The 16,834-nt window shown below is 40.3% G+C and overlaps 1 protein-coding gene across 3 annotated transcripts in view; it reads right to left on the bottom strand.

Moving 5' to 3' along the window:
* kcnh1a (potassium voltage-gated channel, subfamily H (eag-related), member 1a) overlaps positions 1 to 16,834 on the bottom strand; it is a 48,778-nt gene that overhangs the window by 31,213 nt on the left and 731 nt on the right. For 2 of the 3 annotated variants that reach the window (XM_030106883.1, XM_030106884.1), the window contains exons 2-7: positions 13,319 to 13,345; positions 11,199 to 11,322; positions 5,340 to 5,446; positions 4,784 to 4,912; positions 1,897 to 2,015; positions 447 to 839 (exon numbers count right to left, since the gene is read on the bottom strand). In XM_030106883.1, coding sequence (XP_029962743.1) covers positions 447 to 839; positions 1,897 to 2,015; positions 4,784 to 4,912; positions 5,340 to 5,446; positions 11,199 to 11,322; positions 13,319 to 13,345 — 899 coding nt within the window. The remainder of the gene's footprint in view (positions 1 to 446; positions 840 to 1,896; positions 2,016 to 4,783; positions 4,913 to 5,339; positions 5,447 to 11,198; positions 11,323 to 13,318; positions 13,346 to 16,834) is intronic. The other variant, XM_030106885.1, reaches the window with a different exon arrangement.

The raw sequence follows: 16,834 nt of genomic DNA, 5'->3' as shown, positions 1-16,834 counted from the left end.
AAGAGACGGGCAAAATCTGTAACGCTAATCAACACCTTTGTGACTGACTTTTACTAAAATATCCAAATATGTAGTAAAATGCTGTGCATGTATGTTTGATTAAGGCCACTGAAGATGAACATCATCTTGTTGCACCTTCAGATCTTTTCTTTTACAGTGCCCAGAGTTCCAAAAGGTAAACGCTTTCACATTTATTGATGATAAAAAAGCAAAACAGAAAATCTAATGAGGGAACCAAGCAATCCTTAACACTGAGCTGTTTGGAGTCGTTTTTCAAAGCAAATCACCAAAATAGCTGCTGACTGTTTGTGGTAATCAAAAACAAAGAAAAAAAATAAGCAGGCTTTTTGGTTGGATCAATGAACGTGTCAACACCCGAATATTGATCATAACAAATCAAATAGAAGCAGCAAGAAGCTCTTTCTCGCTCGGCGCACGGCACTCACCTCGTCTACGTTCTCGAAGGCGTTGATAACGTCGTAGGGAAGGCAGGACAGCAGGTCGATCACAAACCAGGTCTTCAGGTAGTTCATCCGGATGAGCTTGGGGTCCGAGATCACCTCGCCGGCGGGCCCAACGAAGGTCGTGTGGAAGTTCAGAACGATGTCCACCAGGAAGATGACGTCCACGATGCTGTCCACCACCAGCCACGTCACGTTGTTCTGCTTGGTCTTGAAGGAAACGTTGTAGGGAACCATGATGGCGGTGTAGAAGGTGAGGATGAGGATGACCCAGTCCCACGTGGTCTTGAAGAGGCAGTAGTGCAGGATGATGTGAGGAGGGGTCTTGGGGGTCTCCTGCTTGTACTGAGGTAGGATGTCGGAGCCCAGCTGAAGTACCTGGAAGAGCAAAGGGCGTCTAGTGTGACACAGACTGATGGACGTGCACAGCAGGAGGCTACAACGCTGAAATAAGTAAACATAAGTAATAAGTAAACATACTGATGTAGATTCTCTACGTTATCGACACGTAATGTCGATTTTTTTTTTACAATTTCATGAACATATGCAAATGTCCACATACCGCTATTTTTAGTATAAAGCTTGTCGTCCCGTTTCTTACACCAGCTTAATAATTAGTAATGAAAGTAGATCAATAAACTTGTACTGTAGTTTTAAGTCTGAAACTGAGTCTCTATTGTTGGAAACACTTTCACGTAACTTAGGTCCAGTTTACACAGCATTCTCAAGTGATAACGGAAAACTGTTGCTCCATTTGTAAGCGGCCCCCAAGGTGGAACTTTTCGACAACGCTTCAACGCCATACCCATGTAAATGTGGGAAAATGCAACTTTTTGAAAATGACCCGATTCGGTCTCCACAACCAACAGCACTAAGCATGGTAACTAAATAGTTCTAAGCTGCTGTCTCTGCTGTTCCTATGTGGATCAGAGAGACACTGCTTTCAAAATTCTGCAGTGGAAATTTGAAATTTTTTCTAACAAAAACATCAAATCAATTTCACTCAAAATGTTGTAGTGTAAGAGGGGCCTCAGTCACTCTTAAATCCACGGCTTTCTTAAGCTTCAGTGTAGATAACCACTTCACTTTCTGAATCATCCTCAGCGGTCAAAACAAGGAAGGAGTCGCTTTAAGAAATGTAAGGAGTATAAAACACAGATATTGATGGTGAAATGTTGCAAGCCTCTAATCAATCAGTCTGATGTGAAACCCTCCACTGTTGATAATTAGTCATTGTCCAGAGTTTTCCATCCTATTTAATACACTTCTATTAAAATGCTGTTTTAATGCGATTGGGATATATGAATGTGGAAAAACATGTAAAAGCAACGTAATAGAAGAAAGCTGTTGTGTTTATCACGGAAACGGAGTGTAGCGCTGTGTACCTTATTTCCACTGAATAAATTCAGAGCTGAACTCCACGTATGACCCTTACCTCAGCGAGACGGGAGTGCTTGTGGACATTTTCTCCTTTGTGAACTGTGGGTTGCAGCTGCTGTAAAACTCCTCTGCTGCTTGTTAGAGCTCGAGTCAGGCGGGCAAACTTTCCCCAGCCTGAGGATGACGCACACAAAGACACACACGCACACACACACACGACACATAATCTTTAACGTGAGGATTTTCAAGGTTTTCGCTGTCACTGCATATTTCTAATGCAGCAGGATGTCTTACAAGCTCGTGGGAATCTGGATGTTTCCGTCATTATTGAACAATCGCTCAGCACTAATGCTAATTAGGCACATTGAACCTCGATTATCAACCCAGCAGCAGAACATCGGGGACTTCAACCAGCCTCAGATTTGTATTGAGGAAAGATTCATATGCAATTTTTGTCTAGGAAAAAATGCACATGAGACACCAGAAAGCACACAGAAATGCAAGATCCCACAGAAAGACTGTGCAGTTCAATAAACTCAATGCAACTCCATGTTTTATTATGTGGTTGACTTGGAAAATATATAGACAATATTTTCTGTTTAACTCAAAACGCTGTCCAAATTTGTGGTTTACAATCAAGTTTTCTCAACTGTCACAATTTCAGCAACAGCTAAACTCCCACATCTCCCACGGTGCAGATCTGGTTGCAGATTTGTGAGCTATATCAGAATGACTGTAAATTGCAACTGAGTGAAGCTATAGGTTTTCCATTCTGCTGCTCTTGTAGCCTGAGTAGCATCCAGGCTGTTTTCTTATGGCCCACAAGTCTGTGTGGGCAGCTAAGCCCACTGTTCTTTAAGGACTGCAGACAACAGTTTGTCTGTGGGAAAAAAAAAAAAAAAAAAAACAAGTCTCTCCTTAAAGGTCTCACACACTATCTGGCGAGTACAAAACAGCACACAGGCAAAGCTTCACACTAAAAACAGAGCTGCATTAACACAAATTCTGGAGAGATGCTCATAACAAACATGCCTCCAAATGGATGACAATCAATGCAAAGCGTTTCAGACTTGTTTTTCATGTTCTAAGATGGCCAGAAAATTAGGTACAAGAGGTTTTAGCAGCACAACACTTTACCAGCAGACGTGAATATGAATAATATTCAATGTGCTTAGATTGGCGCAGACGCTCAGACACTGAAATGTCCTTTCATTTTTACCACCTCAATATGAAACCTTCATCCACAGAGATCAGCGTGTGTAATAAGTCAGAACACGTGAATGATGGATCGGCCTTTTACAAGCTTGGCGGCCCCCATAGCTTCTCATACGGAGGACAGAGTGGCTGAGGGATCAGCTAGTTGTTAATGCATTTAAACCAAATCTCTGTAACTCTGAAGAGAAGGAAAACTACAGCCGCAACGGTAATTTGACCTCAATCGAAACAGAATTCACGAGTTTGATTCGTTTAATTCGTCAGCTGAATTATTAACCGTCCATGCACTCGGTAGTCAGCAGTAGATATGTTCATCTGTTGAGAACAATTAGTGAAAAATTCCTTTACAAAGTTGGTTAACTGTTATGCAGTGGACAGATGAAAAAAAAAGTTTTAAGTGAAATGACGTTTAAAGTATGTCAAAACAAAAGTGGGTCCGAATTGAAGGAGTTTAAAGGTAAGTTGAAGGGTTTTTCCAGCCACTTAAAATCTGGAAATTTTTTGCACATTTTTGCAATTTTAGTGAAAACAGTTTGCCGAATTAGTAACAAAACTCACATCACACTTAACCCAGAGATGCTGTGAATCCGCCAGTCAGAGAAAAAAACCTCCATCAGGAAATGTTTCCTTTAACTTTGTTTAAAGCTTTGCTTCATGCAGTTCATGGAATATGCTGATGGTTAATACACAGAGCTTAATTTGGTCCGTCTGAGCATTTCCGTTTTTTAAACGGGTCGACAGAAAAATAAATAGACAATAATCTCCATGCAAATTCCTAATTTTAACATAATTGTCTTTTTCAATTAGTTAGCAATTTTATAAACTATTATCTCATAATGTATTTCCACTGTGGACATGTCGAGCTCCATCTCAGAGGGCTGACATTTAAAAAGTGTGCGAAGAGAGTGAAAGCTATCCACTGAGCAACAGATCAATTTATTGAGGAAAACAATATGCTTGATTAATGGGTGTGATTCTTACTTGGAGCTTTAAAAAACAAAAAAACATTGACCTGGGTGGTTAATCAGATGCATCCATCCCAGCCCACACTTGACGCCTTCTTTTGGCTGCGGCATCACTTCACACTATTTTTACTGCAGAGAGTCGTACAAATAGCTCACAGCAGAAACGCATTTCAAACAGAAGACTAATGCGGCTCAGGCTGGCCTGTGTGGGCAGCGGCATTATCTTTGTTTCACTACAGTCTCCTCGCATTTTGCCGCAGCACAAACACATGGTTGTTATTGTCGAACCTCCACCTGTTGACGCTGAAGCCTCAACGATAATCTCGGTTCCACGAGCGAACATCCTGTTAGTCGCCACCGCTCCGCTCTCTTGCACTAATTCCTGCTCTATTTTGGCTGTCTTCAACAGTTACGCGGCCCAGTGAATAATTTCAGTGTCGAGTGCTGAAGCCCATCATGATGGGGCGTGTATGACTGACTGGGCGCTCGCCAGAGCAAATGCACCGCGGATTGGGCTGAACGGTGATGGCTGGCAGACTAATTTTACTTTTGTATGGAAGGTCGTAGATCATACATGTCTGCCACAAATTGTGGGCTGAAAAGAAGTAATAACTTCATTTTATTGCACCATTTGATGCCCAAGTACGGGTGCAAATGATTTTTTTTTTTTTTTTTTTTTTCCCCCTGCTTTAATCACAATGGAGGAGAAATCCTGTTACAACAGGAGGCACAAAGTTGAACAAATTGAATTTGCTGACTAACCTTTGGAAGAATCGTCTTCAATGGGCTGTTTAAAGGCTGTGATGTCGCTGAACGTGCAGAGGAACAGGACCACTTTTTCCTGTTCGTTTCGTATGGGAGCAATCTTCACGAAAAACCACACCGGCGTCCCTGCAAGCGCAGAAAGAACAACACACATTTAGCTCCCATCACCTGCTTATTTTTAGAGGGACTGACTCAGAGCGCACGTATAGCAGAAGATCCTGATAGCGGGGTGTAAAAATCGAAATGTTCTGGACTTTCAAAAAAAAAAAAAAAAAAAAAAAAAAAAAACTTTCCATGTTCTCCCTGCACAGGTGCAGGATATGCGGAGGTTACACCTGGCAGCAGGAACAAACACAGCGCGCACATTTTTCCTGAGGAAAGATCTCTCTCTGGTCTGGCTCCAAACCAATTAGCACATTTCAACAGAGGTAGAAATGTTCGGGGCTGCCTTTGAACCGTATGTTACAGAGCCTCTGAATACATTTGCATGAGAAGAGAGTGGAAGTTCACAGCTTTCCTCCTCTCTCCCCTCACATGTGCCGCCTCTACTTACTGTTCTTCTTGTACATCAGTATCTCAAATGAGTTCATCTCATAATTTTCAAACGTCAGTCGCACTTTTTCCGTGGTGTCCTTGTCCGTGAGCTCCCCATACATGAAGCTGGAAAACACAGAGAGGAAAAAAACTGCTTTAATATTTCATGTCTTCGTCACGCTCACTCTTAAGAGAGGACATGTGTTCCCTGGTTGCACGTTGCTTTGACGTGGTTTTGCGTTCATCAGACACTTTACTAATACCGATGTTTTCAACAACGGAAGTGGATTCACACTCATTGACTAGAATAAAAAAAAAGAAAAAAAAAGAAAAGAACACATGCATCCTGTTCTCCAATTATTCAAATGCAAAGTACCTCTAGAAAACAAATTAAACCTGAAGATGGGTCAAGCAAACATGGGCACTTTTACCCACGCGGCAGACACATCCGTCTCACTTTACGTGTTCCTGCCACCCTCAGCAGCTCCAGCGCCGTCTAAATATAACTCTGAGTTTGTTATGAAATACAAAAGGAAGGCTAAATTTAATGAGACTACATTCTGACGCTGCAGAGACTTTTCACACCAGTGCTTGATGTAATATCACTGATGAATGCCCCCCCCCCCCTTCGCTCTTCTTCCCCCTATAAGCCGAGAGGAGTGCGACTTTTTCAAAGAAAAACACTTCATAACATTCTCTCACATTACGCTCCTGTCATGTGTAAAAAAATTCCCACAGGTTTGCCAGACTATGTTTACAGGATCGCAGTAAAGGGAGGAAACACAACATATACATAATTGAAGAGACACACTAAGAGCAGTTAAGATGGAAATAACATCTTTGATCAGCGCGCGCATGAAGGCAGAGAGGTTTAGCCATTACGAGGGGGGAAATGAGCCTACATTTTATATTTGAGTCATCCTCAGAAACATCAAACATGCACGCGCTCCGAATGCGTTATGGCATCATGAAGATGTAATCTTTAAAAAGGCTGAAAGACCGTGATGATTAAAGGTAAAGCAAGATGTGTGAAGTGCTGGGAAGGGTCCGAAATGTCTCTTCACTGCTCGGTATCGAGCACACAGACGGAGAGGACAAAAAATAAATCATAAATCAAAAAAGTGCTAAAAAAGAAAAATCTGTGTACTGCTTACCAACCCAGCAGACTTATTAGCATGACACGGACAGACATACATATGCAAATACCTTATTAGGCTTTTCAGATGCACCCCTGCACAGGAACATATGGCAAATCTGAGCTCCACTGAATGCAGACAGCACAAATCCCATGAAGGAAATTTCATTTCTTGGGAAAACTCAGTATTTTAAGCTTTTTTTTTTTTTACTTATCTGTTTCACCTTTAGATATGTTCTATGATAAAAATGTATGGTGGATTATTCAAAAACAATGCATTCATAATTGATTTTGACTATTTCATATTGACAAAAGTAGGTATTTTACTGACTCCTGGTCATTTGGAGATTATTCAATTTGTTGATTTTGAAGAAAATTAGGTACAAACTTTCATGCATAATGTTTATATTTCTAAGTACTTTGTGTAATCTGCTCAGAATAGTGTGGTACACCTGGCACTGACCCTGAACACGTCATGGAAACAACAGATGACTAACAGCTCATGTGATGCACGTCTATCTATCCATCCATTCATAATTTATATCAAGGATTCTTTTAAACATTTTTACATGAGGGCCAGAGTAACCATGTGAGACCACTGATGGCCTGATTTCACTATTCCAGTCAAAAAATCTCTAATTATCTGATGATAGTTCTTCAGTTTTAAACAAACTGTTGCAAATAGTTGTGTGAAGTCTTGTTTTCTTAACTGGGCACACACGGTGAAATATAATTGTCCTAAAGCTGTTGCATTACACTGTACATGTTTTCTTTGAAACTTTTACATTTCGCTTGGTGGTATGGTGAGCCAGATTAGAGCCTTTTACGTGCCAGTTCTAGCCCACGTGCCTTATGTTTGACATCCCTGTCCTAAGTGAAGGATTTTCATCTAATCAGCTCTCCTCCAGAGGTTAAAGGTGTCTCTGTCTGCATCAAAGTTTTCCCGCTGGTCCTTGAAGCTGAAACTCGAAGCATTTAAATGTCGTGAAAGCGAGTTCTCATTCCTAAACCCGACCTTTTTTTCCACCCAATCGGCACATCATGTTTAAGTCCTTCATTTGTCTCAAACCGAGCTAAAAATAGTGTCTTTTCATTCTGTACTAATTGATTCTTGGGTACGCTTTTGGCTCCATCTTCCTCTGAAATATAATGTATCGTTTTATACACACACACACAAAAAAGACAGACTAACGATCAAAAAATGAAAAAGCTGCTGAATATAGAATCTTCCAATCTGTTCACAAGGAAATCCAAACTGTTGGCAAAACGCTGACTGTCAGCTCTCAGTCAGACTTGACTCTTGTTTTCCCTCCGTTTGCAGAGACTTCACTCCGTCCTCAAGCCTGAAAATAAACCTAAAACAAATCAGCCCGCTCCCACTTCAATATTTGTACTGGCAAGTGTTCTGAAGCTTATGTTAGGGGACCCGAGGGTCTAAATCAGTAATAGCCGCAGTGCTGGCTGTGACAAACGCCATCTCCCACAACAGATGAAATCTCCCACGGTTTTCAAAGCTGGCAGCGCCAACTGCTCCACTGTGATCCTATTAATACGCCGGTTACTGCCGCGCTTATTACAGCCACGAAAAATACAATTCGGAGGAAATGTTCGCTCCGACGGGAGCACATTTATTTGGAGAGAGCCTCCCCGAGGTCACTGTACGTTCTCCGCGCAACTTTTACAGTCGGTGACGCAGAACGGGTTTCAGCTGTTACAACCAGATTACATCACGGATCCGTCTCGCCTCTCTGCTTCCCGGCGACCCCGGAGGGGATAATCTGCTGCTTCGTCTGGAAATTTGGGAATATCATATCACTTCGACGCGGCATAATTGTGATTTTAGCTCTGACGCTCTGCTTCAGGGAGAGCTGGGTTTGTAGATCCAGGCTGATGAGCCTTAATTAGTAACAAACAGGGATTCTTTTAAAGCCAGGACTGACTACAAAACCAGCGAGAGTAAATACAGTCATCGTGGTCATCACGCTGCAAGGGACCAATTTTATCCAAGATTTTTTTGGGGAAAAACAAAACCTAAGAAAAAAAGATTGTTTATAACTGATCAAAAGCTTAGCAAACATTATTCACCGATAAAAATGGTTGAAAATAATGTCATTTGGTGGAGGAGCCACATTATTTTGCCGATTTATCATCATAATCTGCAAATTCAAAATAAGAGACATTTAAATATGAAAGGAAAAAGAAAAGGCCAATTAATCATGAATAGTCTTTAAAAAATTGAGAGATTCAATAACTGAAATATATTCAAATGACATTCCTAGTTTTTGCAAGAATGATGGCTACAGCACAGAAGCACAAAAACAACAAAAGGGTCAAACTGCGCTGTTTATGAAACAGATTTCCATCCGATTGAATAAACAACGAGGACCAGTCACCGTGGGTGTACATTGAGAACACGGCAAGTTCAATTATCACTCTCCAAATGTTTTCAGTGGCTCTAAGCAGCAAAAAGTTTTACGTTTTCACCTGAAATCGTCCGTATACAGTGGGGCAAAATAGTATTTAGTCAGTCACCGATTGCTCAACTTGCCCATTTAACATGATGACAGAGGTCTAACTTTCATCATCACTACATTTCGACTGTGAGAGACAGAATGTGGAAAAAAATCTATAAAATCACATTGTAGGATTTTTAAAGAATTTATTTGTAAATTATGGTTAAAAAAGTATTTGGTCACCTTCAAACAAGCAAGATCTCTGGTCTGAGCAGCTTCCTCTTTATGAAGCTCTTTTATTACCTCGTTATCTGTATTAATGGCTTCTCTTTCAACTGCTTGTCTGTATAAAAGACACCTGTCCAGAGCCGCAGACTCCAGCATGGCCAAAGAGCCGTCCAAAGAAGCCAAGAACAAACCTAGACCTGCACCAGGCTGGGAAGAGTGAATCTACAATAGGCAAGCAGCTTGGTGTCAATTAAGCAACTGTGGGAGCAACTATTAGAAAATGGAAGAAATACAAGACCACTGATAATCTCCCTCGATGTAGGGCTCCATACAAGATCAAAATGATCATGAGAATGGTGAGCAAAAATCCCACAACTACACAGGAGGACCTGGGGAATGACCTGCAGAGAGCTGGGACCAAAGCAACAAAAGTTATCATCAGTAACTCACTACGGCCACAGAGAGCCAAACCCTGCAGAGCTGAAGTTTACCGATGGTGAAAATTACAGATCTCTTTTATCATTTTACTCTTTTATCATTTTAAGTGGGAGAACTTACACATCAGTGGCTGACTAAAAACCTTTTTTTGCCCCACTGTACAAAGCCTAAGTCAAGGTTTAACCCTCGAGAGGGGATCACTGTTATTTCACCAACCATCGTTAGTATGATAATGAGTTTACTCGAAGGGTTTCCTCCACTTCAATCAGGAAAAGGGAAAAAGATTTGAGTTGTCCAGCTGGCTGATGACATTCAAAGCATTTAGGATTTTTTTTTTTTTTTTTTTTTGATTAATGGAGCAAATTATGAGAGTGTCTTGAGATCAGATATGTTCAGTTTCTGTTTAGGAGTGAGTGAGAAGAATTTCGATTTTTTTTTTCTTGTAGTAACCTTCATACCCAGTCAAGTAAAACTGCAAGACACTTTATTTAATCATGGATTTAAATATCAAATAAGTTTTCAATCCAAATCTCACACTGGTTAAAAATGATAAAAGAGAAAAAGAAAATCTAAATATTTATGTAACGTACTAAAAGAAACCTTGAAATGTGGTGTGAACAGTATTTCACTGTCTATATCTTTCATGATTTATTTATTTTTGGATGAGAAGGTTTGTTCAGTATCACTGAGGCTCTGAACAACTTTTGATTAAGTTAAAGAGAGAAATAGTAGCTTTTCAAACTTTGGTCACTCTAACTGTGTCTCTGGTTTTATTTAAGTTTTCCTACTGCAGGATTGATGTTTCCTCCTCAAATGCATCACATATCAGTGACCTGAACACATTAATGAGAGGATCGTGACTCCCAAACCTCGGTGCACTCGCACTAATGATGGGAAATGATTAAAGCGGTCAGTTGAAAACACAGTCTTATTTTTAATCACAGCGAACCACATGACTGCATCATTTCACCCCAACGAGAATCAAAACTCGCTGTTCTATTTAAACATAAAGGGAACAGTTCCCTGTCCTGGTTTTGACTTGTAGTCCACATCCTGCCTGCAAACAAGAAAGTCTGAAAATTGCACTTGGAAACATTTCATAAGGCGTGATGGACCATCTCTTTTTTGCTTAGAGCAAATTCCCATATATGCAGGATGTATGAAAGTGCGTGTGAACGTCTCACAGGGAGCACAAGTCTGATTACACTGTCCTCTTGAATAAATCTCCACTGCTTTACAGCAATAGTATTCTCTGCCAGGTGGTACGAGGTAAATATTCATGAAAAATGAAAGTGGAAAAGGCCCCTACTCCAACATAAACACTAAATATTCCCCTACACACAGCCTGCCATGGTATCTAGAAGCTGTGTGTGGCGCATATACGACCCAGAGACCTGAAGGAAAGCTCCACTGTATGGTAGTCTTTTAGCTTGCTGTGCATCATGAGAAGTGTGAGTTTATTCCATAAAGCATGATTATTTCAGCAATTTATCCCGATAAATAGGACACCGACCGCTGTAGGTTGTCAAAAGAGCAGTCAAACCACTTGAAGTATATTTATGTTTCATGCATTTGTGGAGTCTTTCCTCTCTTGTCTTTGCACACGGTGGCTCCTCGTTCTTACCTGCAGGTGCTGCTTTTCTGCATCACTTCTGCTCTGTGGTACCCGGACAGCTTGCAGAAACCGTCATTGCTGTAGACGATGGGCCAGTCCACAATCTGAGCATTTCCCAGGACAAAGTTGGTGTCTGTTTCAGAATAAATAAGAGGGCAGATAACTTGCATGGTTACAGCATTTTCCTGAGAAAAAAAAAAAAAAAGACATGCAAATATCTACTTGGATTAACAAACTGAATTCAGCCAGATTTTCAACCATTTAAACAAACTGCAAGGTTAAAAGAGGAACAGGATACAACAAATGTCAGAAGAAGCGTCTATGAAATTCTAATTTTTAGGCATCTGACATGTTTCAGATTTTAGATTACATGAATACTGTACAGGTACGTTATTTAATTGCCAGGCGGCAATAACTGACTTTTGCATTGATGTAGGTTAACTTCTCGCTGTGTTACTTAGTACTGTGTCATGTTTAATTAGCGTTTATCTTGTGACGTCCCCCCCCGTCATTAAAAAGACTGAGTAACACTGCCTTAAGAGCTTCGAGTTTCATTAGTGTCCATGATGGCGTACAGTCCATTACACACACTGAGCCACACACACCTCCAAAGTATCTGCTTCTTCTCCGGGATACTTGTTAACAGTACAGTAAATGGCTTCTATTTGTCTCTTTCTGTTGTTTTTGTAGCTTTTTCCCAGGTGCTTCAGTGGAAAACAGAGTGGCTGTTGAGCTAAAGGTGATTATGCCTGCGAAGCTTTGCTTAACAGCAGTATATAAATATTATCCCTGTACAGGAAATACCTCAGGAAAAAAATCCAAATAACACAGTGAAATCTAACAGCACATCTTAAGAAAAAAAAAATAACTTGAATGTAGAAGTTGGTAACTCATTTGAATGAATGTAATTTAAAACAAAAATTAATTTATTTTGTTCTAATTCAACTGACTTGAGGACACTTCATTTCAAGCATTAACATCGTAATTCTAGTGAGTTCTATCAGCTAATTTTCTTTGAGTTGAACTTCCCTGTGGCAGTTATAATACGACACAAACAAAAACTGCCGAAAGACCCTTATTTCTTAATATCTGATGATTATGAATTACTACAACTACTTGAAAAACATTAAATCATTTGTTTTACTGCAGTTTCGATGCTAAATACTGAAGTGTTCTGTTTTCGAATCATAACTAAAAACTTTTCTACCTGACTAAATACACTTTGACAATTGATTCTCAAGCATTTCTGCTCCCAGACAGGCCAATGAGGACAGAATTAACCAGTCAATGGTTTCTATTCCAGACCATCAAAGCTTTTAAAATATTAGAAAAAAGAACTTTAGGCACATTTTGATATTATAAAGAACTTATAAGACTTCGTCTCATATGGTCTCATATGAGTATCATTCAGGGCCAACAGGAAGTGAACATGAGATCATGTTGACTGTTGCAATGACTTATGGAGTCGCAATAATGGGAACGTCTCCACACTTAGATTTGTTCTTCCAATTAACAATGTTAAAAACAGAAATATGTTTTGTTTTCTTGGCAAAAATACTCATATTGTCAAGACTGCATAAGCATATTTAAATTTTCAGACAGATCGTTTTCTAAATGCAACAATCGGAAATCTGTCAACAAACACTTAGCAGGCAGCAAGAAGGAGCAGATGTAATGACGAAAAGGAGGACAGGAGGAGCAACCACTGGGAATACACTCTGGGAAAATCATAAAAGAGCAAACCAACGTGGAAAGACGGGGTGAAAGGTCAGGAGGAGGCAGGACTGAAACCCCACACAGCACAGGCAGAAGATGTTAATGGCACACATAAACACAAACATGTAGAAAAGATTATTTACCGTCTAACTAAAGCACACAACTGAAAGTATGAGCACACACGTTCCATGCCAATGTGTTATTTTACAATAACCGCAGAAAAGTCAGGCTTGGTAGAAGAATAAGCATCGCGTTCAGCTTGTGCTGCTGCAGATGTTTCAGAAAATGTATCAGGAAATATGTTGGGTGCTTTGTAAATTAACATCATTTGGTATAGAACATTTAGTGGTTGATCACAGAGAGCGGAAGAGAGTATTGTGGAGAAGAACACGCCAAATTAAACTTCATAGTACCTGTCTGTTTATGTGACAGTGTCCAAACTGAAATTATCGAAAAGAAAAGAGGGTTAACAGATTACACTGGGAAACATTCAGACAAAAAAAAGATGGATTGCATCAACCAAAAGAGAGAAAACAGCTGCCTGGAATGAATGAGCGCTACATGCTAAAAACAGGACGATTCATTTTTCTGCAAACCCACTGAGTGAAGACTGGTTAGGCATTCAACTCACAAACACCTAAAGATGCCAACGACACGATGGTGCTCAGATTAATAGATTACCAACTAATCTCTGTTGTCTATACCAGGGGTGTCAAACACAGGGCCCATGGGCCGAAGCCGGCCGGCAATAGGCTTCAATCCGGCCGGTAAAACCGCCAAGCAAATTGTAAAACTTTTAAAGAAAACATAGTTTTTTTTTTTCTTTTAAATGTTAAAAAGTATCAGAAACAATGTCATAGTGTGACAAAGCAGAGGTATTGGTGATGCTGCCATTAAAGACATCTTCCTCACTGCTTGCAAACCAGCTGTTGTCTGGGTTAGAAAAAAAAAACATACATAATGCAACACTTTTAAAGGTTTTTTTTTTTGGAAATTTCACTGTATTTTATATGAGGTGGGCTCATTAAAATTGGCTTTAAGTTGAGACTGTAATCAATTTTAAGTAGTAATTGTTGAGTTTTGCAAAATTACAGATATTTTAATCTCATCTACTCCCTGATAAAAAAAAAATATAAGTTTGAATTTAAAGGTTATGGCACTTTTTTTTTTCTTTTTTTTTTAATTTGACTGACCTACTCCAGTTGAAAATTGGTTGTATGTGGCCATTGAACTAAAAATTGTTCGACAACCCTGGTCTTCTAACATAAAACTCAAAGATTATCTTTTTTCCTTTTAGGATTAAGTAGTCTTTTTTTTTTTTTTTTAGCAGGTTGCAAACGTCACGATTTTCCTGATTTACTTTCACCGCTTTGCTAAATTTGCCACAGCTGCTGCCAGCTATTTTCAACAAAACAGAGTCCCTCTGGATCCCAAAACATCTTAATTTTTGTTATTCGAGAGCTCATGATGTCCTAAAAATGTCTGGCAATGAGGAAGGCTCTGAATTTGATGCGGCACGGGACAGATCAGCACGTCTTTTTTTTTGCACAAGAAGGAACAACAGGCTTTTATTGGGTTGCTATAAGTGGAATCAAACACTTCATGGAGCTAAATTAAAAAATAGAATGGATAATAAACCCAGTCCTTAGATTATCGGTAAGTGAATGTAGATTCCAATTTCTTTTGTATATTTTGTGTTTCTCGTGGTATTAATAGTCTCACAGGCAAACACTGATGAAAACTCGAAACATCTGATACAACTTGCTCAGCTCATAGACAGTACAAACCCAGCTAAAACAGACATTTTCAAATAATGATGCTCCATAACAGCTGGGTGTCTCATTAGGCAGCCGTTTTGTCACAAATTTATAATATCAGGCGAAAACGTGATGCTGTGTTTGTAGCTTCTTTCAGCTGCTCGCAGGGGGGCCTGCAAAACACAGCAGTAACTACCGGCTGGAGTATTGAAATGAGGCAAACGTGCAGCACCGTCGAACTGCGGATGAACTGAAGCAGCCACACCACGCCAGCATCCCGACTCTAAACTGCCTCACCAGCATTAAAGGCTTGATCAGAATATCTTATTGGCCAACGCTCTATTTTTGTTTCACCATTTTTGACACAAATTCAAAAGACTGAGGATTTTAGTGGTTTGAAAAGAAAAAAAAAAGCCCTTTCTTCCTGTCCTGACCACGTCTGATGTTCAGTGGCTTCAAGTTCCTGGCATTGGTCACTGGCAGCGAAACCTGGCACATTGAGCAGAGCCATTATTAATGCTGCTGGCTGCACCTGTTCATTCCCTATGACAAGAAGTAAAAAAAGGTGTGCTCAGTAAAGTGCACCGCAAGTCAAACGCAGGCGGTCAACGAGTGTGAAAAACTAGAGTAATGCGCTCTTCAGTCAAACTCTCACAGTTAAGAGCAGAGCGGTTTGTTTAACACTGAAAGGCTGGTATATAAAGAGAGTATTTCAATGTTTCGGGGGCCCGCCCACCCACCAGTGTCTCTGTGGCATCCTGCAGATTATACTCTGGGATCTTTTGTTTCGAGCCTTGAAGAGATTTACCCCTCACTAATCCACGGACCGCCCAAGGTCGTGAGGAGGAATATAATATGCGTTCGCTTTTTAAGGGGTGGGCTTATATCCGCACATACACAATATACATATTCACATCTCAGAGAATCACATCTCACAGTCAAGGAAAGCCTGGTTCTCCAGAGATGCAGCTTCCCGAACAGGCTGTTCCTTTTTAGTCACAATACATTTCAATGTAGACGTGCGCAGCGCAGCCAGACCCAGAGCCAGGCCGTTCCAGCGCAGACGCATGCTGGTCAGAAGTAACACAACTAATATAATCCCATTTCAAATATGGAAAGAAAAGGAAGCTGATAAATCTTGAGTCATTCCAGATAGTTGCTCTTAAATGTGGTGCATCGTGACAAAACACAACCACCGCCGGCTCACAGCTAGATGTCCAGTGCCACCACAGCTCTGCAGTCCATCCTGTCACTTCTTATCGGATCTAATAACACAGACAGGCCAAAAGATTACTGACACCAGTGTTCAAAAGTGCTGAAACACCCCCCGCACGGGAGCTTTGTGACTCTCAGTTGTCAAATCTTTTTTATTCTTTCTCTCATTTGGACAGAAATGCCAAACGCTGGTTAAATCTCTGTTGTGCAAAAGAAGATAAGGTGACTCTCCAGGAACAGGCGGCTCAGCCCCGTCACGCTGCTCTCCTGCTGTAATATTCAATATGTTTTGATTGGCAGTTTTACCTGAGAGGTCTGGTATGTGTGCTGAGAGATGTCAGATTTCGTCCTATAAACCTGAACAGATGAAAGCTGGAACACTCATGAAAAAGACTTGTTAATCAGATCCCATTTCCATCATAATACAGAACTCCTCCTGGATTGATTGGTCATTTCTGTGCATCCCACACTGAAAATCAGCAGATGGTGCTTCCTTTTATCTCTAATCATAAATTAGAAACTAGGAGGAAAATGCAGTTTTGGTCAAACTAATCTAATCTAAGTTTATTATTAGACATCAAATACTCTTTAAAAGATGGACAGTGGATTACACTCATTTTTATTCACTTGAAAGCGAATATAATCACCCCATTTTCAGACCGAGCTTGGGGCCTTCCTGAGTGAAGTTTCCATGTTTTACCTGTGCATGTGTTGGATTTTCCCTGAAACTCTAATCCTGGAAATGTCATCGATTTGATCACTTTAAAATTAGATGTGTTTGCTTGATGATGAGCGCCTAATGTCTCGATATCAAGTGTTTGGACAGAATAAAAGCAAATACTGACTGTAGGAAGGACTTTCTGGAAGCTTTGTGGCCGCCATAGGTTCTCCTGTACACTTCAAAAGAGAACTGCGATTCTAACTATATTAACCCCTCCGCAATCAACGCCAGATAGT

This window comes from Salarias fasciatus, chromosome 13, assembly GCF_902148845.1.
Source record: "Salarias fasciatus chromosome 13, fSalaFa1.1, whole genome shotgun sequence".
Classification (NCBI taxonomy): Eukaryota; Metazoa; Chordata; class Actinopteri; order Blenniiformes; family Blenniidae; genus Salarias; species Salarias fasciatus.
Note: the sequence above shows the minus strand (reverse complement) of the source record. Positions and strands in the feature narration are given on the sequence as shown.